General features: G+C 41.7%; 1 protein-coding gene across 1 annotated transcript; it reads left to right on the top strand.

Moving 5' to 3' along the window:
- Positions 1–655: 655 nt before the first annotated feature.
- LOC124594301 lies at positions 656–16,599 on the top strand. Its single transcript, XM_047132664.1, has 2 exons — positions 656–1,495; positions 16,189–16,599. The coding sequence occupies exons 1-2, from the start codon at positions 656–658 to the stop codon at positions 16,597–16,599; spliced, it is 1,251 nt and encodes a 416-aa protein (XP_046988620.1).
- The last annotated feature ends 5,077 nt before the right edge of the window (positions 16,600–21,676 follow it).

Here is a 21,676-nt window from a genome sequence, read left to right as displayed (position 1 = left end):
AGTAACTGTACCGCTCGGCCGCACAGGCCGGCCCTCCCTAAATAAATTATTCTCCTGTGCCTCCTTGTATGATTCCAGAAAGGCATCCTCAAACCGGCACATCTCATTCCTAATCTCCCAGATCTCCACTGTTGTTTTTAGTGTCCAGTCATGACTAGTGAGCAACACATCCGGTTGTCTCGAGAGCATCACACCCGATACTGTTACCTGCGCTGCATGACCACTGCAGACGTATAGCAGCAACAGGACCATCCTCGTAGCCCAGGATGCCCTCGTGTATTCGCCACTTATAGAATAAAATTACTCTATCACCCCTTCCCTCATTCCGAGAACGCGCAATCCATAAAAAACAACACCAATGATAACGAGACTACAAATAACAACTCTGCAGAAAATAAAAACGACGAATACCTCTATGGCAATAAAAATGGCGCCTAGAACCTCTCGGCCATACTGGCCGGCTCTGCTGGTTTCCTCAGTACCTTCATTGCGCCTAGGTCATGCAAATTACACAGTAGTAATGATAAGCTTCCTTTACAACCATCTTCACAGAAAGTGCCATGTAGATTTCCGAACTTTATTAGCCTCATTTATTTGTTGAGAATGTCGTTCTCGATTTATTGCGTTTCATTTGCAGGTAGAAGAGCTAATTTAAATGGCGCTGGAGATAACGAGAAATGAAATCTACCCCGAGTGGGCATCCAGCAAGTACTTTGTCGCCGCCTTCAGGCTGGCCGGATTTGATGTCCTGGAGGACAGTGTACGGGTGGAGAATGCATGTGGTGGCGGTGGTGGATTCATGAGCGAGACACTACGTGTTCAGGGGCTCACCCAGCACGGAGCTGTGGCCAGCCTCATAGTGAAGGCGCCGCTGTCTGATGGCGGGGGCGGAGGAGGAAGGCTCGGTTCTGCGGGTCTGTTCCGGCGAGAGCGGGCGCTGTACTCTCGGACGCTGCCTGCTGCGGAGGCGGCGCTGAAGGCGGTCGAGGGAGGGGCGTGGCGGCCGCTATGGCCCGCCTCCTGGGGCGTGTGCGGAGGCGGCTGTATACTGCTGCAGGACGTGGCGGCCGCGGGATTCCGCAAGGCGCCCGGCGCCGCCTCCGCCCGCGGGTTGGATTTGGCGCACTCCCTGGCAGCGCTGCGCGGGCTGGCGCGCCTCCACGCCGCCTCCACTCAAACTGCGCGCCGCGACGCCCAGGTGGAGCCGCTGCTGCGGGAGTCCGTCGCCTTCGGCCCCAGCCAGGCCCCTTTGCTACAGTCACAGGCCAGGACCGTCCTTCTGAAGATGGCCGACGTGCTGAACCGCTACCCCTGGTTCTGGAGGTACCGAAACAAGTTTCTCCAGCTGGCAGACACCTTGCTGCCCAGAGCAACACACGCTATTGCCAGCTGTAATGAGAAGCTCACTGTCATGGTGCATGGGGACTTGCAGAAGAACAACATGATGTTCCGGTGTTTGAAGGATGAGCTTGAAGTCATTATCTACGATTTTCAGGTAAAACATGTTTCTGCCAAACAAGTTATTCATCTCTTAGAGTAAATAACTTTTTTTATTACAGCCAGGTGCGTCACTTTTATGTAACTGAAAAATCGTATGCTGACTAAAAGTAATTTCCATTTAAAATAATTGGAAAGCCACGATCGCTTCAATATCGTTTACTAGATGACCGATTTCAGCGCTCTGAAGGTGCCATCATCGGACCTGAAACGTGTATTAACATTTATAAATGTTTACTAGATGACTGGTTCCAACACTCTGAAGGTGCCATCATCGGATCTGAAACGTGTATTAACATTTATAAACGTGTATTAACATTTATAAATGTTAATACATGTTTCAGATCCGATGATGGCACCTTCAGAGTGCTGAAACCGGTCATCTAGTAAACGATATTGAAGCGATCGTGGCTTTTCAATTATTTTAAAAACAGAGTAATCGCCCCACGACACACCATGTGTTCACTGCAAAATTTCCGTTTACTTGGAACCTGTATGTATTCTGAAACGCTTGCTGCATATCCAGTGTCCTACTTTCCAACTTGGGATGTTTTTTTTTTTTACTTGAAAAAGAGCTATATCCCTAGAAATACTGATAAGTGGGAAACAGAAGTAAAATATGGTGCAAGCCTTGTTGCTGTGGTCTTCAGTCCAAAGACTGGTTGGATGCAACTCACCGTGCTACTCTATCCTGTGCAAACATCTTCATCTCTGAGTAACTATTGCTACCAACATCCTTCTGAATCTGCTTATGTATTCATCTGTTGGTCTTCTCTACGAGTTTTACTCCTCAGACTTCGTTCCAGTACTAAACTGGATCCCTTGGCGTAGCAGAATATGTCCCGTCAATCGATTCCTTCTTTTAGCCAGGTTGCCCCACAAATTTCTTTTCTCTCCAATTCTATTCAGACCTGACAGGTCTACTAAATAGTTGTTGTTCAACTGAAGACTTGTTTCTACTCGAAAATATCGGCCAAATCATAGCATTTTGCTGAGAAGATCTACAGTACAAGATAACGATACATATTTCAGATTGAGAGCTAAATCTTCATGGCTCTACAGCTTTGTTCGAGGATCTCTGTTATAGTCACATAATTCGACCCACCCTCATTCTGGACTGTTGTCACATGTCATTATTTCCGTAATAAACACGTGTACACACGCACACAAACATACACACACACACACACACACACACACACACACACACACACACACACACACACACGCACACACACACACACAAGACAAGGAATAATCCTGAGGCAATCAACGTACTAAGACTGCTCCGACATTAACTAACTCAAATCTACACCCAATCCATTGGAGAAATGTGACCCGAGACAGGAAAACAATTGTCGAGGATATTCGCACCCATGTGGCATAGTTTCATGAATTACCCTATCCGTAGGAATGAAAAAAATTTCACAATACAGTGAAGGCTTTCACGATTAGATGTCATAGTTGCTGGTGCGTTTCCAGGTTGTATGGCTGTGGTCTAAAGATCTTCTCGGGTTCTGACGTTTATTTCTCAATAGAAGAATGGTATTGAAGTCAGCAATGATCAAAGTGAGCAAAGACAGTTGATTATGATGGTATGGGATTCACATGAGGCTCCCCAAAGTGTGGAGAAATACTATACATGGAAATTAATGTCGAATGCAAAACAGATGGACAGAGTTACGTCCTAAATGTCTAAAGGGCTTTCACAGATTCTTGAGTGCAACAGCAGATTGGCACAAAACTCAGTGTAGGGCTTTATGGTACTGGACGTGGATCACTAGCTCTTGAGTTGATTTACTAGTCATGCATTAACAGTTCTGTTGATCACATTAGTAACCACAAAGTGATTTAATAACATACCAAAATGTGTGAGTGAGTCATATTGCTACCTTATAGTCAGTGAGAATCATAAAAGAAGGTTGTATACCTGGAAGAATCCTGGAGATACTAAAAGGTATCAGATAGGTTATATAATGGTAAGACAGAGATTTAGGAACCAGGTTTTAAATTGTAAGACATTTCCTGGGGCAGATGTGGATTCTGACCACAATCTATTGGTTATGAACTGCAGATTGAAACTGAAGAAACTGCAAAAAGGTGGGAATTTAAGCAGATGGCACCTGGATAAACTGAAAGAACCAGAGGTTGTAGAGAGTTTGAGGGAGAGCATGAGGGAACAACTGACAGGAATGGGGGAAAGAAATACAGTAGAAGAAGAATGGGCAGCTCTGAGGGATGAAGTAGTGAAGGCAGCAGACGATCAAGTAGGTAAAAATACGAGGGCTAATAGAAATCCTTGGGTAACAGAAGAAATATTGAATTTAATTGATGAAAGGAGAAAATATAAAAATTCAGTAAATGAAGCAGGCAAAAAGGAATACAAACGTCTCAAAAATGAGATCGACAGGAAGTGCAAAATGGCTAAGCAGGGATGGCTAGAGGACAAATGTAAGGATGTAGAGGCTTGTCTCAATAGGGGTAAGATAGATACTGCCTACAGGAAAATTAAAGAGACCTTTGGAGAGAAGAGAACCACTCGTATGAATATCAAGAGCTCAGATGGCAACCCAGTTCTAAGCAAAGAAGGGAAGGCAGAAAGGTGGAAGGAGTATATAGAGGGTTATACAAGGGCGATGTACTTGAGGACAATATTATGGAAATGGAAGAAGATGTAGATGAAGACGAAATGGGAGATAAGATACTGCTTGAAGAGTTTGACAGAGCACTGAAAGACCTGAGTCAAAACAAGGCCCCGGGAGTAGACAACATTCCATTAGAACTACTGATGGCCTCGGGAGAGCCAGTCCTGACAAAACTCTACCATCTGGTGAGCACGATGTATGAGACAGGCGGAACACCCTCAGACTTCAAGAAGAATATAATAATTCCAATCCCAAAGACAGCAGGTGTTGACAGATGTGAAAATTACCGAACTATCAGTTTAATAAGTCACAGCTGCAAAATACTAACGCGAATTCTTTACAGATGAATGGAAAAACTGGTAGAAGCCGACCTCGGGGAAGATCAGTTTGGATTCCGTAGAAATGTTGGAACACGTGAGGCAATACTGACCCTACGACTTATCTTAGAAGAAAGATTAACAAAAGACAAACCTACGTTTCTAGCATTTGTAGATTTAGAGAAAGCTTTTGACAATGTTAACTGGAATTCTCTCTTTCAAATTCTGAAGGTGACAGGGGTAAAATACAGGGAGCGAAAGGCTATTTAAAATTTGTACAGAAACCAGATGGCAGTTATAAGAGTCGAGGGGCATGAAAGGGAAGCAGTGGTTGAGAAAGGAGTGAGACAGGGTTTTAGCCTCTCCCCGATGTTATTCAATCTGTATATTGAGCAAGCAGTAAAGGAAACAAAAGAAAAATTTGGAGTAGGTATTAAAATTCATGGAGAAGAAGTAAAAACTTTGAGGTTCGCCGATGACATTGTAATTCTGTCAGAGACAGCAAAGGACTTGGAAGAGCAGTTGAACGGAATGGACAGTGTCTTGAAAGGAGGATATAAGATGAACATCAACAAAAGCAAAACGAGGATAATGGAATGTAGTCAAATTAAGTCGGGTGATGCTGAGGGAATTAGATTAGGAAATGAGACACTTAAAGTAGTAAAGGAGTTTTGCTATTTAGGGAGTAAAATAACCGATGATGGTCGAAGTAGAGAGGATATAAAATGTAGACTGGCAATGGCAAGGAAAGCGTTTCTCAAGAAGAGAAATTTGTTAACATCGAGTATAGATTTAAGTGTCAGGAAGTCGTTTCTGAAAGTGTTTGTATGGAGTGTAGCCATGTATGGAAGTGAAACATGGACGATAACTAGTTTGGCCAAGAAGAGAATAGAAGCTTTCGAAATGTGGTGCTACAGAAGAATGCTGAAGATAAGGTGGGTAGATCACGTAACTAATGAGGAGGTATTGAATAGGATTGGGGAGAAGAGAAGTTTGTGGCACAACTTGACTAGAAGAAGGGATCGGTTGGTAGGACATGTTTTGAGGCATCAAGGGATCACAAATTTAGCATTGGAGGGCAGCGTGGAGGACAGAAATCGTAGAGGGAGACCAAGAGATGAATACACTAAGCAGATTCAGAAGGATGTAGGTTGCAGTAGGTACTGGGAGATGAAGAAGCTTGCGCAGGATAGAGTAACATGGAGAGCTGCATCAAACCAGTCTCAGGACTGAAGACCACAACAACAACAACAACATAGTCAGTGATGGTACAAAAGTGAACAACTGCAGCTTACACACTTGGAGTCATGTGTAGATAGCATGCCAAAATAGCAGACTATAATACCAGTTGACAACATGGTGAGGTACCGCAATTGCAGAGAAAGATGCATTACTTATGCAATGGGAGTGCTGTGATTTTAATATCATATTATTAAATAGTTGTGGAGATTCCCTGGGACAGAATAGCATCGTACATGAAACAACCTTCGGATTCTACTTACTGCTTTTTAATGAAGCACTTAACATGAGGTAAGGATCCAAGGAGAGAGAGGGAGCTCATATTGTCATGACCCCCCACACATCAAGGCAGAGAATACAATTTAGTAAAATCTTTTACATTATTACACGTGTCAGTTTTCAAGTTTCTCGTGTAACATATACAGAATAAAGTACCAAGAAAATTGAGAGCTTCGAATTAAGTGAGGAATTCAAGAAAAACGGAAGCCATATTTAACACAAGATACCTTTCAGTTTATTGCAACGTGTATCAACTTAGGTCCTGACCGTCTCCGGAAAACGTTCCAGCCAGTGTACTGCTGCAGAAGGTATACGTGTGATCTTATCGTTACTTTTGCCCTTCATCCCATACATAGTTTCTGTTCTTATACGTACATGCGATCCTACTGGTCGCAACAACTCGACATCTCATTCATAATTATGATTCGGTCAACAAGTAAAATTGCTCATACTTGAAAGGTATGCACTTATTAAACAGTGTATATTTATATGTAAATACAGTATGTAAGCAAACGACCATGTGCGCAAAGACTACATAAAATGTCCCACCTTTGTTATGTTACGTCTGCACGATCTCTGAATATGGAATCGGTTATATGTATCAACTATTGTTTTTTAATGTTTTTCCTCTATATTTGCCAATAATAAATATTCGCGCTAGTGGCTTCTAGGTAATGTTTATTAAATTGTCAGACACTTCACAGCCAGCTAAGCGTATCACTTTATATGGCCAGAATCTCTGACTATTCACAGCAGTATTAATCATTTGCTACACCTATGTTTAATTTCAGTTATTTTCTGACTCATATATAGCTGTACGAGACGTAAGTGGTATGTTGTTGTTGTGGTCTTCACTCCTGAGACTGATTTGATGCAGCTCTCCTTACTACTCTGTCCTGTGCAAGCTGCTTCATCTCCCAGTCCGTACTGCAGCCTACATACTTCTAAATCTGCTTAGTGTATTCATCTCGTGCTCTCCCTCTACGATTTTTACCCTCCACGCTGCCCTCCAATACTAAATTGGGGATCCCTTGATGCCTCAGAACATGTCCTACCAACCGATCCCTTCTTCTAGTCAAGTTGTGCCACAAACTCCTCTTCTCCCTAATTCTATTCAACACCTCCTCAGTAGTTATGTGATCTACCCATCTAATCTTCAGCATTCTTCTGTAGCACCACATTTCGAAAGCTTCTATTCTCTTCTTGTCCAAACTATTTATCGTCCATGTTTCACTTCCATACATGGCTACACTCCATACAAATACTTTCAGAAACGACTTCCTGACACTTAAATCTATACCCGACGTTAACAAAGTTCTCTTCTTCAGAAACGCTTTCCTTGCCATTGCCAGTCTACGTTTTATATCCTCTCTACTTTGACCATCATCAGTTATTTTGCTCCCCAAATAGCAAAACTCCTTTAATACTTTAAGTGTCTCATTTCCTAATCTAATTCCCTCAATATCATCCGACTTAATTCGACTACATTCCATTATCCTCGTTTTGCTTTTGTTGATGTTCATCTTATATCCTCCTTTCAAGACACTGTCCATTCCGTTCAGCTGCTCTTCCAGGTCCTTTGCTGTCTCTGGCAGAATTACAATGTCATCGAAAAAACCTCAAAGTTTTTATTTCTTCTCCATGGATTTTAATTCCTACTCCGAATTTTTCCTTTGTTTCCTTTACTGCTTGCTCAGTATACAGATTGATTAACATCGGGGACAAGCTACAACCCTGTCTCAATCCCTTTCCAACCACTGCTTCCCTTTCATGCACCTCGACTCTTATAACTGCCGTCTGGTTTCTGTACAAATTATAAATAGCCTTTCGCTCCCTGTATTTTACACCTACCACCTTCAGAATTTGAAAGAGAGTATTCCAGTCAACATTGTCATAAGCTGTCTCTAAGTATACAAATTCTAGAAACGTAAGTTTGTCTTTCCTTAATCTATTTTCTAAGATAAGTCGTAGGGTCAGTATTGCCTCACGTGTTCCAACATTTTTACGAAATCCAAATTGATGTTCCCCGAGGTCGGCTTCTACGAGTTTTTCCATTCGTCTGTAAAGAATTCGTGTTAGTATTTTGCATCCGTGATTTATTAAACGGATAGTTCGGTAATTTTCACATCTGCCAACACCTGCTTTCTTTGGGATTGGAATTATTATATTCTTCTCGAAGTCTGAGGGTATTTCACCTGTCTCATACATTTTGCTCACCAGATGGTAGAGTTTTGTCCGACTGGCTCTCCCAAGGCTGTCAGTAGTTCTAACGGAATGTTGTCTACTTCGGAGGCCTTGTTTCGACTTAGGTCTTTCAGCGCTCTGCCAACTCTTCACGCGGTATCATATCGCCCATTTCATCTTCATCTACATCCTCTTCCATTTCCATAATATTGTCCTCGAGAACATCGCCCTTGTATAACCCTCTATATACTCCTTCCACCTTTCTGCTTTCCCTTCTTTGCTTAGAACTGGGGTTCCATCTGATCTCTTGATATTCACACAAGTGGTTCTCTTTTCTCCAAAGGTATAGAGAGATTTATTTCCTCTCATGGCTTCCTTTCTGGGTAATATACTGTTACAACCAGTTTTTTGTTATACTTGTATTACAAAAAAGAAAGAAAAACAAATATTCTCCTACCAATCTACATCTTAATCAGAATTCTGCAAGCGGAGGGTACTTCTGGTACCAGTAACTGGTTCTCCACACCTGTTCCACTCGCGAACGGCGCATGGGAAGAATTCCTCGAATTTTCTCGCTGTCGTCGCGAGAAGAAGCAATACGTTGTCCGACTCATTCCAGAAAGTGTCCTCTCGAAATTCCAATAGTAAACCTCTTCGTGTTGCACAGCGCCTCTCTGGTAACATCTGCACTGGAGTTTGTTGATCATCTCTGCAATACTCTCGCGAAAACTAAACGTTCCCGTGTGAAACGCTTCGCCCTTCATTGGTTGTTCTCATTCTCTTCTATCAGCCCTCACTGGTAAGGGTTCCAGAGTGAAGAAAAATACTGAAGAATTGGTCGAACAAGCGCCGTTTAAGGCACTTCTGCAGTGGATGAATTACATTTCCTTAAGATTCTTTCTATGAATCTCAGTCTGTTTTTGTACTCTTTGTTTTTTTTGTGATCATTTCACCTGTGCACCACTCATCAATCCTCTGTGGGTCGTTCTGCAAATCGTTACTGTGTTCTGGCGTTGCTGCGTTCTTACAGACTACTGCATCATCAGCGGACAGCGTTAAAGAGCTTTCGACTCATTCTTCTAGATCATTTATTTGCATTGTAAACTATAATGGCTCGACCACATTTCCTTGGGGTACACTCAAAATTATCTTTACATTTTGTTCCGTTAAGAGCAGACTATTGATTTCTGTCTTCAAGAATGTACTCGCATCCAGTCGCAGATCTGGTCAGATACTCAGCAAGCTCGTATTTTTTTCACTAAGCGACAGTGCGGGACAGCGTCAGATGTCTTCCTGACGGCCAGGAACAGGCATCAGTCTGAGGGCCGATGTGTACAACGCTGGGGATATCATGGAGGAACAGAGCGGGCGGATTTTCGCAAGATGTCTGTTTGCGGAATCCACGTTGATTTTTGTAAGGGAGATATTCGTTCTCCTAAAACATTATAACTCTTGAGCATAAAGTATGTTCCATAATTCTACAACAGATTGGTGACAACGATCATCATAATCACCATTTTCTTTGGGCCTATGTCCCGCGTCAACGCGGACATGGATTTGGCGGTGTTTATTTTTGTTGCAAATGGTGGCCGGATGCCCTTCCTGTCAAGCCCCCCCCCCCCCCCCCCCAACCGAACACCTCAGGTCAGAACTAGTGTACCCCAGCTGCCTGCGTCTAGTGTAAGCCACGAAACAGTGCGAACGTTTTCAAATGTCTGCGGATCGTGTTAACTGAGGCGGAACGTGGGGACCAGCCCGGTATCCACCTAGCGGGATGTGGAAAGCCGCCTAAAAGCCACATCCAGGCTGGTTGGCGCTGACAACGGTATAGGCATATAATTATGTGCACCTGTCCTACGAGCCTTCTTGAAAACGGAAGTAACCTGCAATATTTCACGTGACTAGGTACCCTTTGTTGCTCTTGTGACCTACAATAAATTACTGCTACAGGTGGAGCAAGTTCTTTCGCATAATCTTTGCAGAATCTTATACATATATCATCTGGTCCTGATGCCTTTTCACTACTAAGCGATTATAGTTGTTTTTATCTCAATATCTGCAATGTCTAAGTTCTTACGATGATTGAAAGGAGGGACTGCGTTACGATATTCCATTGTGAAACAATTTCGGATGAGCAAATTTAGTATTTCGTTCTTCTCTCTATCGTTTTCCGTTCCGGTGTCTTTATTGTCGCTGAGTAACTGAATAGATGATTTGGAATCGCTTACCGATTTTACGTAAGACCAAAACCGCTTAGGATTTTTAGTGAGGCCGGATGACAAAATTTTCCTTCAAAGTCACTGAACACTTCTCTCATTGATCACATCACGCTCATTTTGACATCGTTCAACCTTATTTGCCAGCTAGTCTTTGACTTCTCCTGAATCAAGTCGCAATCTGATCCAATCCTCGGCAAGCTTGTATTTTTTTTCCACTTGGCTGACATCGAGGGACATGGATTCAACCTGAGCGCCGGTGCCTACAGCGATGTGGATCTCATGGAGAAACAGAGCGAGGTGATTTTTGCAAGATCTCTATTTTCGGAATCCATGTTGATTCTTATAGGAGGAGATTTTCGTTCTCCAAAAACATCATAATTCCTGAACATGAAATTTACATAGCAATTTTCTCACACGGCTATAAAACCATGGTGGGTCTTTCCCATTTCGTAAGACCTTGCTCTGAAACTGCATGTTAAACGGTGCTTTTGAATAAAGTAAGACGTACAGTATCTTCTTGTCCATTAAGTTCTTTATTGTATAAATGTAACATCCGAATAGAACTTTCTCTCATTCGCTTCCTCACTGTTTAATTCTTTCAAATTTTATTTATGCTAGTGATGACTTCTGCCTATGCAGCATCTTCCGTTAATCCTTTGAATGTCCACTTAAAAATTATATTCGTGTTATGAATCAAGTTACTGTAACGATTCCTTACTGTAACGATTTCTCCCTTTCTTCAAGCTTTACCTACGAAAAATCAGTAACTTTATTTTCAAATTCTTTTTATATGATTTTGACTTTTATCGTTTCCTTATGACCGAAAGGGCTCGTAAATACACCAGTAGACTAAATAATGACAAGTCTGCAATTATTTCAACATTTAACGAAAATTAGCATTATTCCTTATGTCAGGTAGGAATGCACTCTGCTGTAATCAAGTTCTATAATTAATTGTTTATGCAAAGCTTTACCACTTAAGGAGTCGGCGCCTAAGTGACGCTGTGTCCTAGCACTTGTCACAGAAGTGGGCGGATACCCCATTCAGCCTCCCATTAAGTGAAAGTAGCACTGAACGCTGTCCCGTTTAATGGCTGCTTAACGTCAATAATGAAATGAGGCATTCGTTAGTTTTCCTTTCTTTGTCGAGTTAAAGGCAATTAGGACTTGCTAACAATTCTAAAATTCCTGGATACTTACGGGAAAACAACAAAATGAGGTCTTACGTCGTATCTATGTACTCAAATCTATTCGAGGCATGCACCATACACCATGGGAAACAGCAACTACCCTACTCGAGATGCTTCTGCACAGGCAACACTACAGGCCGGAACACAATCGAGCCTAATGTTGATTCAAAATTCATACTTCAAACACACATCAAACTGCGTATGAGCAGTAGACTGCCAATGACCATGTAACAATCATTTAAGGTTTTACCAACCCAATATTTCCATTAAAGTAAGTTTAAACTGACCGAAAACTCTAACATCGTTCAACACTTAACAGAAATTAAATAATCTCACCAACAATTTTTGGGAACCGTGCTAACTTCAGAAACTTGTTAAAAAATACGCGGACGGAGAAAAAACACAATACCAAAATAATATAATTAATTTAGAGTAATGAAATTTGCGCAATACATTTGTCCAGGTTACATATTTATGTGATTAACATTACAAGACCACAGGTTATCTAAGTGCGAGATGAGTCATTGCAAATGTGAAGTGCTGGTATATTAATAACCGTGTAACCATCAGAATGTTGAATGTAAGCAGGAAGACGTGCATGCATTGTGTTGTACAGGTGTTGGGGTTTGTCGGTCGATACAGGGACGATTAATGCCGGTTGTCGATGATGCTGGAGTTGTCGTCAGATGATGTCCCATATGTGCTCAACTGGAAACTTACCTGGTGATCGAGTAGGCCAAGGTATCATGTTGACACCCTATAGAGTATGTTGGGCTACAACAGCGTTACGTGGGTGAGCGTTGTGTTATTGGAAAACATCCCCTGGAATTTTGCTCATGAATTGCAGCTAACAGGTCCAGTCAGTTGACTGAAGTACAAATTTACAGTCAGGTTGAATGGAAGGACCACAAGAGTGGTCCTGCTGTCACATGAAGTCGCACTACAGACCATAATTCAAGGTGTAAGTCCAGTGTGTCTAGCACAAGCCCTCAACTGGCTTCCTTCTAACCAACACACGGCCATCAGTGTCACCAAGATAGAACCAGCTTTCATGAGAAAACACAAAAAACCTCCACGTTGCCCTCCAATTAGCTCTTGATTCACACCGCTGAAGTCGAAGATGGTGGTGGTTTCGAGTTTGTGGAATTCACATTTACATCGCGTCTGGCTCGGGGCTGTCCATGAAGTAACCTATTTAATGACAGTCCCTGTCGTCAGTTGTCCATTGCCTCAGAAAGCATGTGTGTAATGTGTCCACAGTGAGGTGTGTTATTGTGATCATGCAATTCTGCCGCACTCTCGCAAAGACGCTGCGCGATGCGACAGAGCCATACACCAAACAGGATGGTCTTCCTCCTCGGTAGTGTCACATGACCATCTGGACCCGCTTTTCTTGCAGCTGTACATTCTCGTGACCACCGCTGCCAGCAATCACATACAGTTGCTACATTCCTGCGGAGTTTTTTCGCATCAGCAACATCCAGTCCTATTGCATCGACCTAGTTCAAACTCAATGAGGTGTTGATACAGCGTGTATTTGGTGCAAACCTGATTTGCATCCTCTTACTGGTCCTACTAGCGCCACTCTTATGCGACTGGCGCGAAATATGAACAGACATCATGTTTCAGATGCAGAAACACGCTTACCAACTTTCGTTTATGTCGCACCACTCCTTCTTGGTGCTGCGATTTTTTTTCCATCAGTGTAACTCGACAACCTTTCCTTAGTAGATGGAAGGCAAGCTCTAGAGATAATTTATCACAGTCCGACAACTCGACTGTGCTCCATCTCAAAATAGCCCACAGTCAGGAAACTTCACTAGGCCGTGACCAAAACCATAATGCCATAGAGCCATACTAAATTTCCGGTAACCATCAAATTTGAACAAACGAGCAGCGCTGCTTACTGTTTTTAACGCTTCACGCACATTGCGTATGACGACGGCCAATGTGTGTTCCAGGGTCCGACTACGGGCTGTTTGCGCTTAGATTTCAGCATGACTGGAAAACATTCGGCACCCACAATTCTCAACCTCTTTATACCCTCCTTCGATCTATAACAAGTCTCCACAACAATTAACATCAAAAAATCAGAAAGATAATACTTACATGTTTTATCACTTGTATCATCAGGACAAGGCGCTCATTCACGTACTGACTTTATCTGCTGTCGACAAATCCCACACGGTTAGGGAGTACACTGGTAGGGATGGCAGTCCATAACAAGTTGAGTAAGCGAGGACGGAAATGGAAAGAACTCTCCTCCAAGGAAAGAACAGCAACATAAAAACCGAATTCCCAAATGTAGGCTGGAGCGACCGAAAAAAATATTTACAAACTCATATCCACAGTCTGTAGAAATGTGTTTCCAATTGCAGTGCTAAGTGAAATACTGATAATGGTAATTACTAATTAGATACTTCGATTTTATATCGTGTAAATTTTCATGTCTAGATTGTGAGAGATTGTTGCTATTATACAGGAAGTCTCAAACCTCTTGGGTCTAATTGAAACAATTGATAGTGCGTCCTCAACCGAATATATTGAGATAGGGAACCAGTGGTCGGAAATGCATATTTATTGTGTTATGGACATACAAAGCGTACACCACATAACAGCGTACCTGACTAATTGTTCAAGGCAATGACCGCCAGTCTCAATGCGTGTACTGCAACGGCGCATGCAGTTCTGCCTCACTCTCGTAAAGATTCCGGGTATCTTTTGTACACTGAAATAGGCAGCGGGTGATAAACATCGTACACCCGTGACCAGCATAAAGGCATACAGTGCACAACTTAGGTCATAGCACGTGTGTCATGTGAGGACCGGTGTGTTAATCTGTGCTGCACCCACCACGCTATCCCTGTCGTCAATTTTCCATCGCATCAGAAAGCTTGTGTGTGGTGTGTCCATGGTGAGGTGTGTTACTACGTCCAGTGCATGACGCATAGTCAAAGATGAAACGTTACTCGACATAAGAATTGGGAGACGTGCATTTAATGAAGGGTTCTGCAGGTTATAGCTGCCGTAAAGCAGCAGGAATGTACAGAGAACCCATTCCCAATAGGCGTAATCCTAACTGGAAGAAGTTTATCTCCGTGGATACCAACTTACGAAAGCTGGGGTCGTTCACAGCACAGAGAACCGACGAAGGTTCCCACCAAAGGGATGTTCAAACACCAGACTGCGAGGAGGTGATGTCAAATTGTGTGGCCAGACAGGCAGCAATCAGTACCCGAGAACTTACCAGTGACGCACACACTTCGAAGCATACAAGTAGAGAGTACTGATGGAACAGGTCTTACACCCCATCATAAGGAACGTGTACAATCGCTGAAACCAACAGGTTTTTATCCCTGTGTTTACATCTGCCAATGGATTATCCACTGTAGTGCTGAACTTCATACAGTTTGTGTTGTTCACGGATGAGGCCTCATTCACCCGTGATGGTGTTTTCAACAGCTGGAACAGCCATGTCTAAAGTGAGGAAAATCCGCCCGCTACTCCATATCGGTGGACGCCAGCAACGATTCTCTGTCAGTGTACGACCGGGCATTATCCAAGATCAGGTAATAGATCCTTATTTTCTGCCTCTCCGTTTGTGTGCTCCGCATTACTTGGTGTTCATGAGAAATGTGCTGCCAGAGTTGTTTGAGACGGTACACTTGTTGTCTGTGAACGGATTTGGTTTCAACACGACGGTGTTCGAGCTCATTTCGACGTTAATATCAGTGAGCACCTGAACAACATGTACCCTCATTGCTGGATTGGAAGGGGAGAGCCTGCCTCATGGCCAGCATGCTCGTCGGATCTTGCACATCTGGACTTTCTCCTCTAGAGTTACGTCAAGACACTGGCGTATGAAAACCTTAAGAAACGGATTAAGATCTGCTTGCTAGTGTCCAAGCTCCCACTCACCTGGAACAACAGACAACAGGGATCTTTGAAAGAGTGCAGCAGAACTATATGTGCAGTTGAATGCATGTGTTGAGACTGGAAGTCGTCACTTCGAATAGTTACAATGAGCTACATGTACATTTCTGTTGCGTAGTGCATGTCCATAACCCAATAAATATGCTTTTCCGACCATGGGTTCTCCATCTCAATCCAATTGGGTGTGGAGCCACTGTATCCTCTTTCAGTTTGACCCAAAAGGTCTGAGACACACTATAGTTCCTAAATCAGTTGCTCAACTAACACACTCCTAAATTTTTTGGACGAATTGTTTTCAAATAATGTATTTCTCTGAATGGCTACTTAATGTGCAAAAGTGATGAACTAAACAGCGATATTAATAAATTACTATTAATATCATTATGTTGAATAGTTTTACATTTTGTTTATTATTATTATAATCATAAGAATCTGTACTATGTTAAAATTTGGGAGTGCAACAAAGTTATATTGGGGAGTGAGGGGAGGACTGTAACAAACTCCCTAGAACTGAACCAAGAATGCGCACCTTTTCAACGTAAAGTACGGTGTTGCCTTGCTCACCTCAAATGTGACAGTGGTAGTACTTCCGTCGTGTGAATCTGCTGGAACTGTCCTGTCAGCATACAAAAGCTAATATTTCGTTTGTGTTCGACATTTTGTACTTATTGGACGATTTATTTAGGGAGCCCACATCGGGTCTCCAGCGGAGGACCTGCAGTACTTCCTGCACACGAGCACCAGCCTGGAGGTGCTGCAGCGGCACACGGACCTGCTGCTGTCCGAGTACCACAGCACCCTGCAGCACACGTTGCGAGCCCTGGGGCTGCAGCAGCAGGCGGACGCCTACCCGCTGGAGCAGCTGAGGAGAGAGATGGAGCAGCTGGCACCAGTAGGAGTCTTCTGCACCTACAACCTGCTGCCTGTCATGCTCAACCTAGAGGCAGTCAATTTCGACCTCGATACATCGTCACCCAGCTATGCAGCTAACGCAGAGAAGCTGTTACAGAAATGCTTCACAAACCCCGAATATTTGGCATTTGCTCAATATTTGACACCACTTTTTGATAAGAGTGGTCTTCTTGAAAGTTATTAGACTTCTAATTGAGATTCTGTTCAGGATTAGTTTGAAGTGTGCTGAAGTATTAATACCTTCCTAATAATAAGTTCTATGTGAAGACTGTTAATGGCAGGTAGTGAGCAATGTGTGCACATCGTTTCTAAATGCTGCAATGCCTATTAGCATACTCTAAGTAATAAATCTACCAAGACATTTTGCTCGCTTATTTCACTTCTATTTACACACTTCTTTTCTATGCTATTATGCGTATCTTTTAGCTATAATATTTTACGAAACTTCTACATTTTTAATGTGTATTTTAACCTATCATAAGTGGTATGTATGAAATATTAAGTCAGCTCTCTATGTGTATGTTTTTGATCTTGATGTTTGTCATGAAGTATACTTTGTAGTACACCCTATGTATCAGGATGGAATAACATCTAGTATATTTCTCTACACATTCTACAGATCTGTACTATAGACAAATGTTGCAAATTTTCTGTGTATGATGTGCTGCCATGATAGCAGAACTTTTGGTTTCCATCTCAGAAACTCTTCGACATAAAAATACCACAATTTATTGTGACAAATTAGATTTTTTGTACGTGATTGCAGACTTTTGTCTTTCACATACAAATGGAATATGAAGAATTTATTCCTTTTGGTGTGAAGAAGGTAGATGAGGAATTTACATCCTGTCAACAACGAGGGCATCAAATATTTATTTTATAAATTCATACAGCTTTTTCTTACTATAACGAATACTTATTTATGCTAGAGATAAGTTTCACTTTTTATATTAATGTATGTTCAGTCACTTTCATCTGAAAAAAAAAACAATTTTGTTTTTATATGCAGTACTCATAGTTTAGGAAACAATTCACATTAAAAGTGTTACATTAATAAGTTATTGTTCACAGTTATTTGCTTTTTTTTGGCCGGAGAAGCAGATTCCATCCAAAAGTAAAAAAAAAACACTTTGAAAAATATAGACAAAATACTGCATGATGCAGACGAAAGAAAACTGATCTTCTGATATCAACTTAAGGCAGTCGAAAATTCGCAAGCCAAAGAACACAGTGAGACCCACAACAAGCGTTAGAAAAGCTTCCACTGACAAGCTTATGGGCTATATGATAAAATTACTGTCTGAAAACTTGAAATTACAGGAAGACAGAATCATAAAAGACGCTATATACCTAATACAACATATAAAAACTGTAAGAATAATGACACAGCAACACATCTTCTCTCATTAGTAAAGAAAGTATGTGACCCAATATGCCAGTAACAGAGAAATAGACATTATAGAAAAGGACCTGAAACGTACAACAGATGAAGGAAATACTCAGATTAGCACTGCTTATAATGGAACAAAACTACTTCCAAAAAAAAAAAAACTAAAACAGGTTCAAATGGCTCTGAGCACCATGGGACTTAATATCTGAGGTCATCAGTCCCCTAGAACTTAGAACTACTTAAACCTAACTAACCTAAGGACATCACACACATCCATGACCGAGGCAGGATTCGAACCTGCGACCGTAGCGGTCCAGACTGAAGAGCCTAGAACCGCTCGGCCACACTGGCCGGCAAAACTACTTCCAGTTTAAGAATACCTTTTATTTACCAGAGGACAGATCACCAAAGGAACCTCCAAATTTGGGAGCGTTAGCAAAGATTTTTATAAATTGCTGGACAGATCATTAATTTAAGAAATTAGTTGTAAAACATATTATAGGTAGTTCAGATGGATGAATGACATCTTCTCAGTAGATGAACCACATACGAAAATTGTTAAACTGCATGCTGATCTAAACAAGTTATGTAAGAAAATAAAATTCACAATTGATAAAGAACAAAATAATCAAATTAAATTTCCAGAGAAAACTATTATAAAACAATACATCAAACCCATAATCGAAATTTAACGTAAACCCACAACTGACACGGTCACCTACCAAATCTTGAAGCCCTATAAAACCCAAAAAGAACTAGCACTTAGAAATACCCTATGTTCCATAGACAGTAGCATGGTGGCACTCAAGAAACAAAACTACAAAAATAATTAGACATCAAATGGCAGCTAGCCATAAACAATGGATACAATAATAATATAGTCACAAAGCTATACAACAACAGTGTACTATACAATAACAGTAAACACAAAGCCACATACAACAACAAAATTATGAATCTGCAGAAGTACTATTAAATGTCAATCGATCTTTTTCATACTTAATGTATCAAATTCTATCGACAACTGAACCATACTGCTAAATTTTCAAATCAATGACTTCAATACTTTGGGAGATATAAATTTTTGCCTAGAACACGTAATAACCGTGTTGACATCGTGGAACCGAGAAGGGACTGCAATGTATTCGCCTATAGTATCAACTAAAACCACAACCAAGAGGATAGGTTCGTATAATCCAATTTTTTGGAATTTTCTTTAGTTTCATTGCCACCGATTTTTCACGTAATTAACACCACACTGGAAAATTATTATTTTGTTGTGTTTTGCTTGTGTGAGTGTTTTGTAGAGACTGAGAGAGTGAATGGAGGCCATACATAAAGTGAGAACGTGAAATTTTATTAAAGCTATGTAATGTAAGAGTGAGGAAGTTGTTGTGTAATAGGGGAATTTGTGAATTATTTCCGAGTGAGCTTGGTTTTGTAAAGGGCAGCCAGAAGGTGAGTTGAGTATTAAATTTGTTAGTAATTTATTTCGTGAAAAGGAATCTTGTTTTGTTTTCTTTACATTTTATCTAGTTTTGGAATTACGAGATTTCTAGTCTAAATTATGTATGTTAATCTGATTGGCGGAGTATAGAGGTGCTCGGGATAATCTGACTGGCTGCTTAACATACCAACCAATAAAAAGTCAGCATTTCCCGCGCGTCTGAGTCGGGCTTGTTGCCTCAGTTCTATGAGCCGAGATAGTCGCTCGGGAGCCGTCTTCCAGTAAACACCTATGTTAAATCGCACTGACCATATTTGTACTAAAATGAAGAAAGCCGCGCGTTTGATCGGTTCTTGTGTAGTTGATGAAAAGCAACTACAGTGTTGAATATTTTGTGAGTGTTTATTTAAGGAAGGATTTGCGTGTGAACATTTCAAGTCGTACATAGACTCCGCGTGGCGTGTTTCGTGCAGATAACGAGACATTATGGCGAGAACATCTGTACGAGAACCCTACTGGACGACTGAACGCATTAACTCGCAAGTAGTCGTGGGTCAGTGACTGTTTAGGACGTTCAAAATACAGGGTCGGACTAAATATCTTCTGGCTGCTTGCTGGCTGTGAACTTGTTCAGAAATGGTTCAAATGGCTCTAAGCACTATGGGACTTAACATCAGAGGTAATCAGTCCCCTAGACTTAGAACAACTTAAACCTAGCTAACCTAAGGACATCACACACATCCATGCCCCAGGCAGGATTCGAACCTGCAACCGTAGCAGCAGCGCGAGTCAGGACTGAAGCGCCTAGAACCGCTTACCCGCAGCGGTCGGCTGTGAACTTGTAACAGAGACAGTCAGTTCCATAATTGATGTCGGGATATTAAATATCGACTTGGCAGTCATTTTCCGTGTTTTAAAGACAAGAAACCAACTTACAGGGAATATTAGAAATTCTTTAACGAGTCATGCAAGAATCTCGAACGCCCGTTTGATTAACTTTCAGCTGGAATGGAGTTATGTGGTCTTTCCGTGGTCGATATTTAGTCGAATTTTCGTCAACGCTGCTTTTGTCAGCTAAACTAGTATCTGCCATCACAGAACGAAGGGAAGAAATGCATATTTCGTCCGGAAAGATTAATTAACTTCCTTTCATCTGCGAGATGTAAACAGAGTTGACAATTTGCAACATAGTCTACATGGCCGATTGCGCTCTCGACTTGCTCTAAAGGGTGGTTGGGTTTCGGGTTCCGCCGAATAGGTCAGGTGACCACTACACGCAGGAGGCGGCTACACGGGTAGCAGCGGCGGTGTGACGTGGACTGGTCGGTTTTTAGAGGATCTCGGGAAAACACAAAAATGGCTTCAGTCACAAACGGTGCAGGCTGAACATAGGAAGAACGTAGATACAGGGACCATCGGTATAACAGTTGTAAATTGTCGTACCTGTGTTGAGAAAATACCAGAGCTCCAAGCGCTAATAGAAAGCAGTGGTGCTCAAATCTTTATATGCACTGAAAGCTGGCTTAAACCGGAGATAAGCTCAGCCGAAATTTTGGCGAAGAACCTAACGGTGTTCCGAAAGGATAGGCTAAACACGAATTCTTTACAGACGAATGGAAAAACTGGTAGAAGCCGACCTCGGGGAACATTAATTTGGATTTCGTAGAAATGTTGGAACACGTGAGCCAATACTGACCCTACGACTTATCTTAGAAAATAGATTAAGGAAAGACAAACCTACGATTCTAGAATTTGTATACTTAGAGACAGCTTATGACAATGTTGACTGGAATACTCTCTGAACGGAATGGACAGTGTCTTGAAAGGAGGATATAAGATGAACATCAACAAAAGCAAAAGGAGGATAATAGAATGTAGTCGAATTAAGTCGGGTGACGCTGAGGGAATTAGACTACGGAATGAGACGCAGAAAGTAGTAAATGTGTTTTTCTATGTGGGGAGCAAAATAACTGATGTTGGTAGAAGCATAGAGGATACATAATGTAGACTGGCAATGGCAAGGAAAGCGTTTCTGAAGAAGAGACATTTGTTAATACCGAGTATAGATTTAAGTGTCAGGAAGTCGTTTCTGAAAGTATTTGTATGGAGTGTAGTCATGTATGGAAGTGAAACGTGGACGATGTATACTTTAGACAAGAAGAGAATAAAATCTTTCGAAATATGGTGCTACAGAAGAATGCTGAAGATTAGATGGGTAGATCACATAACTAATGAGGAGGTATTGAATAGAATTGGGGAGAAGAGAAATTTGTGGCACAACTTGACTAGAAGAAGGGATCACTTCGTAGGACATATTACGAGGCATCAAGGGATCACCAATTTAGTAGTGGAGGGCAGCGTGGAGGGTAAAAATCGTAGAGGGAGACCAAGAGATGAATACACTAAACAGATTCAGAAGGATGT

This window comes from Schistocerca americana, chromosome 2 (genome assembly GCF_021461395.2).
Source record: "Schistocerca americana isolate TAMUIC-IGC-003095 chromosome 2, iqSchAmer2.1, whole genome shotgun sequence".
NCBI classification, from domain to species: Eukaryota; Metazoa; Arthropoda; class Insecta; order Orthoptera; family Acrididae; genus Schistocerca; species Schistocerca americana.
This window is presented reverse-complemented; position numbering and strand designations above follow the sequence as displayed.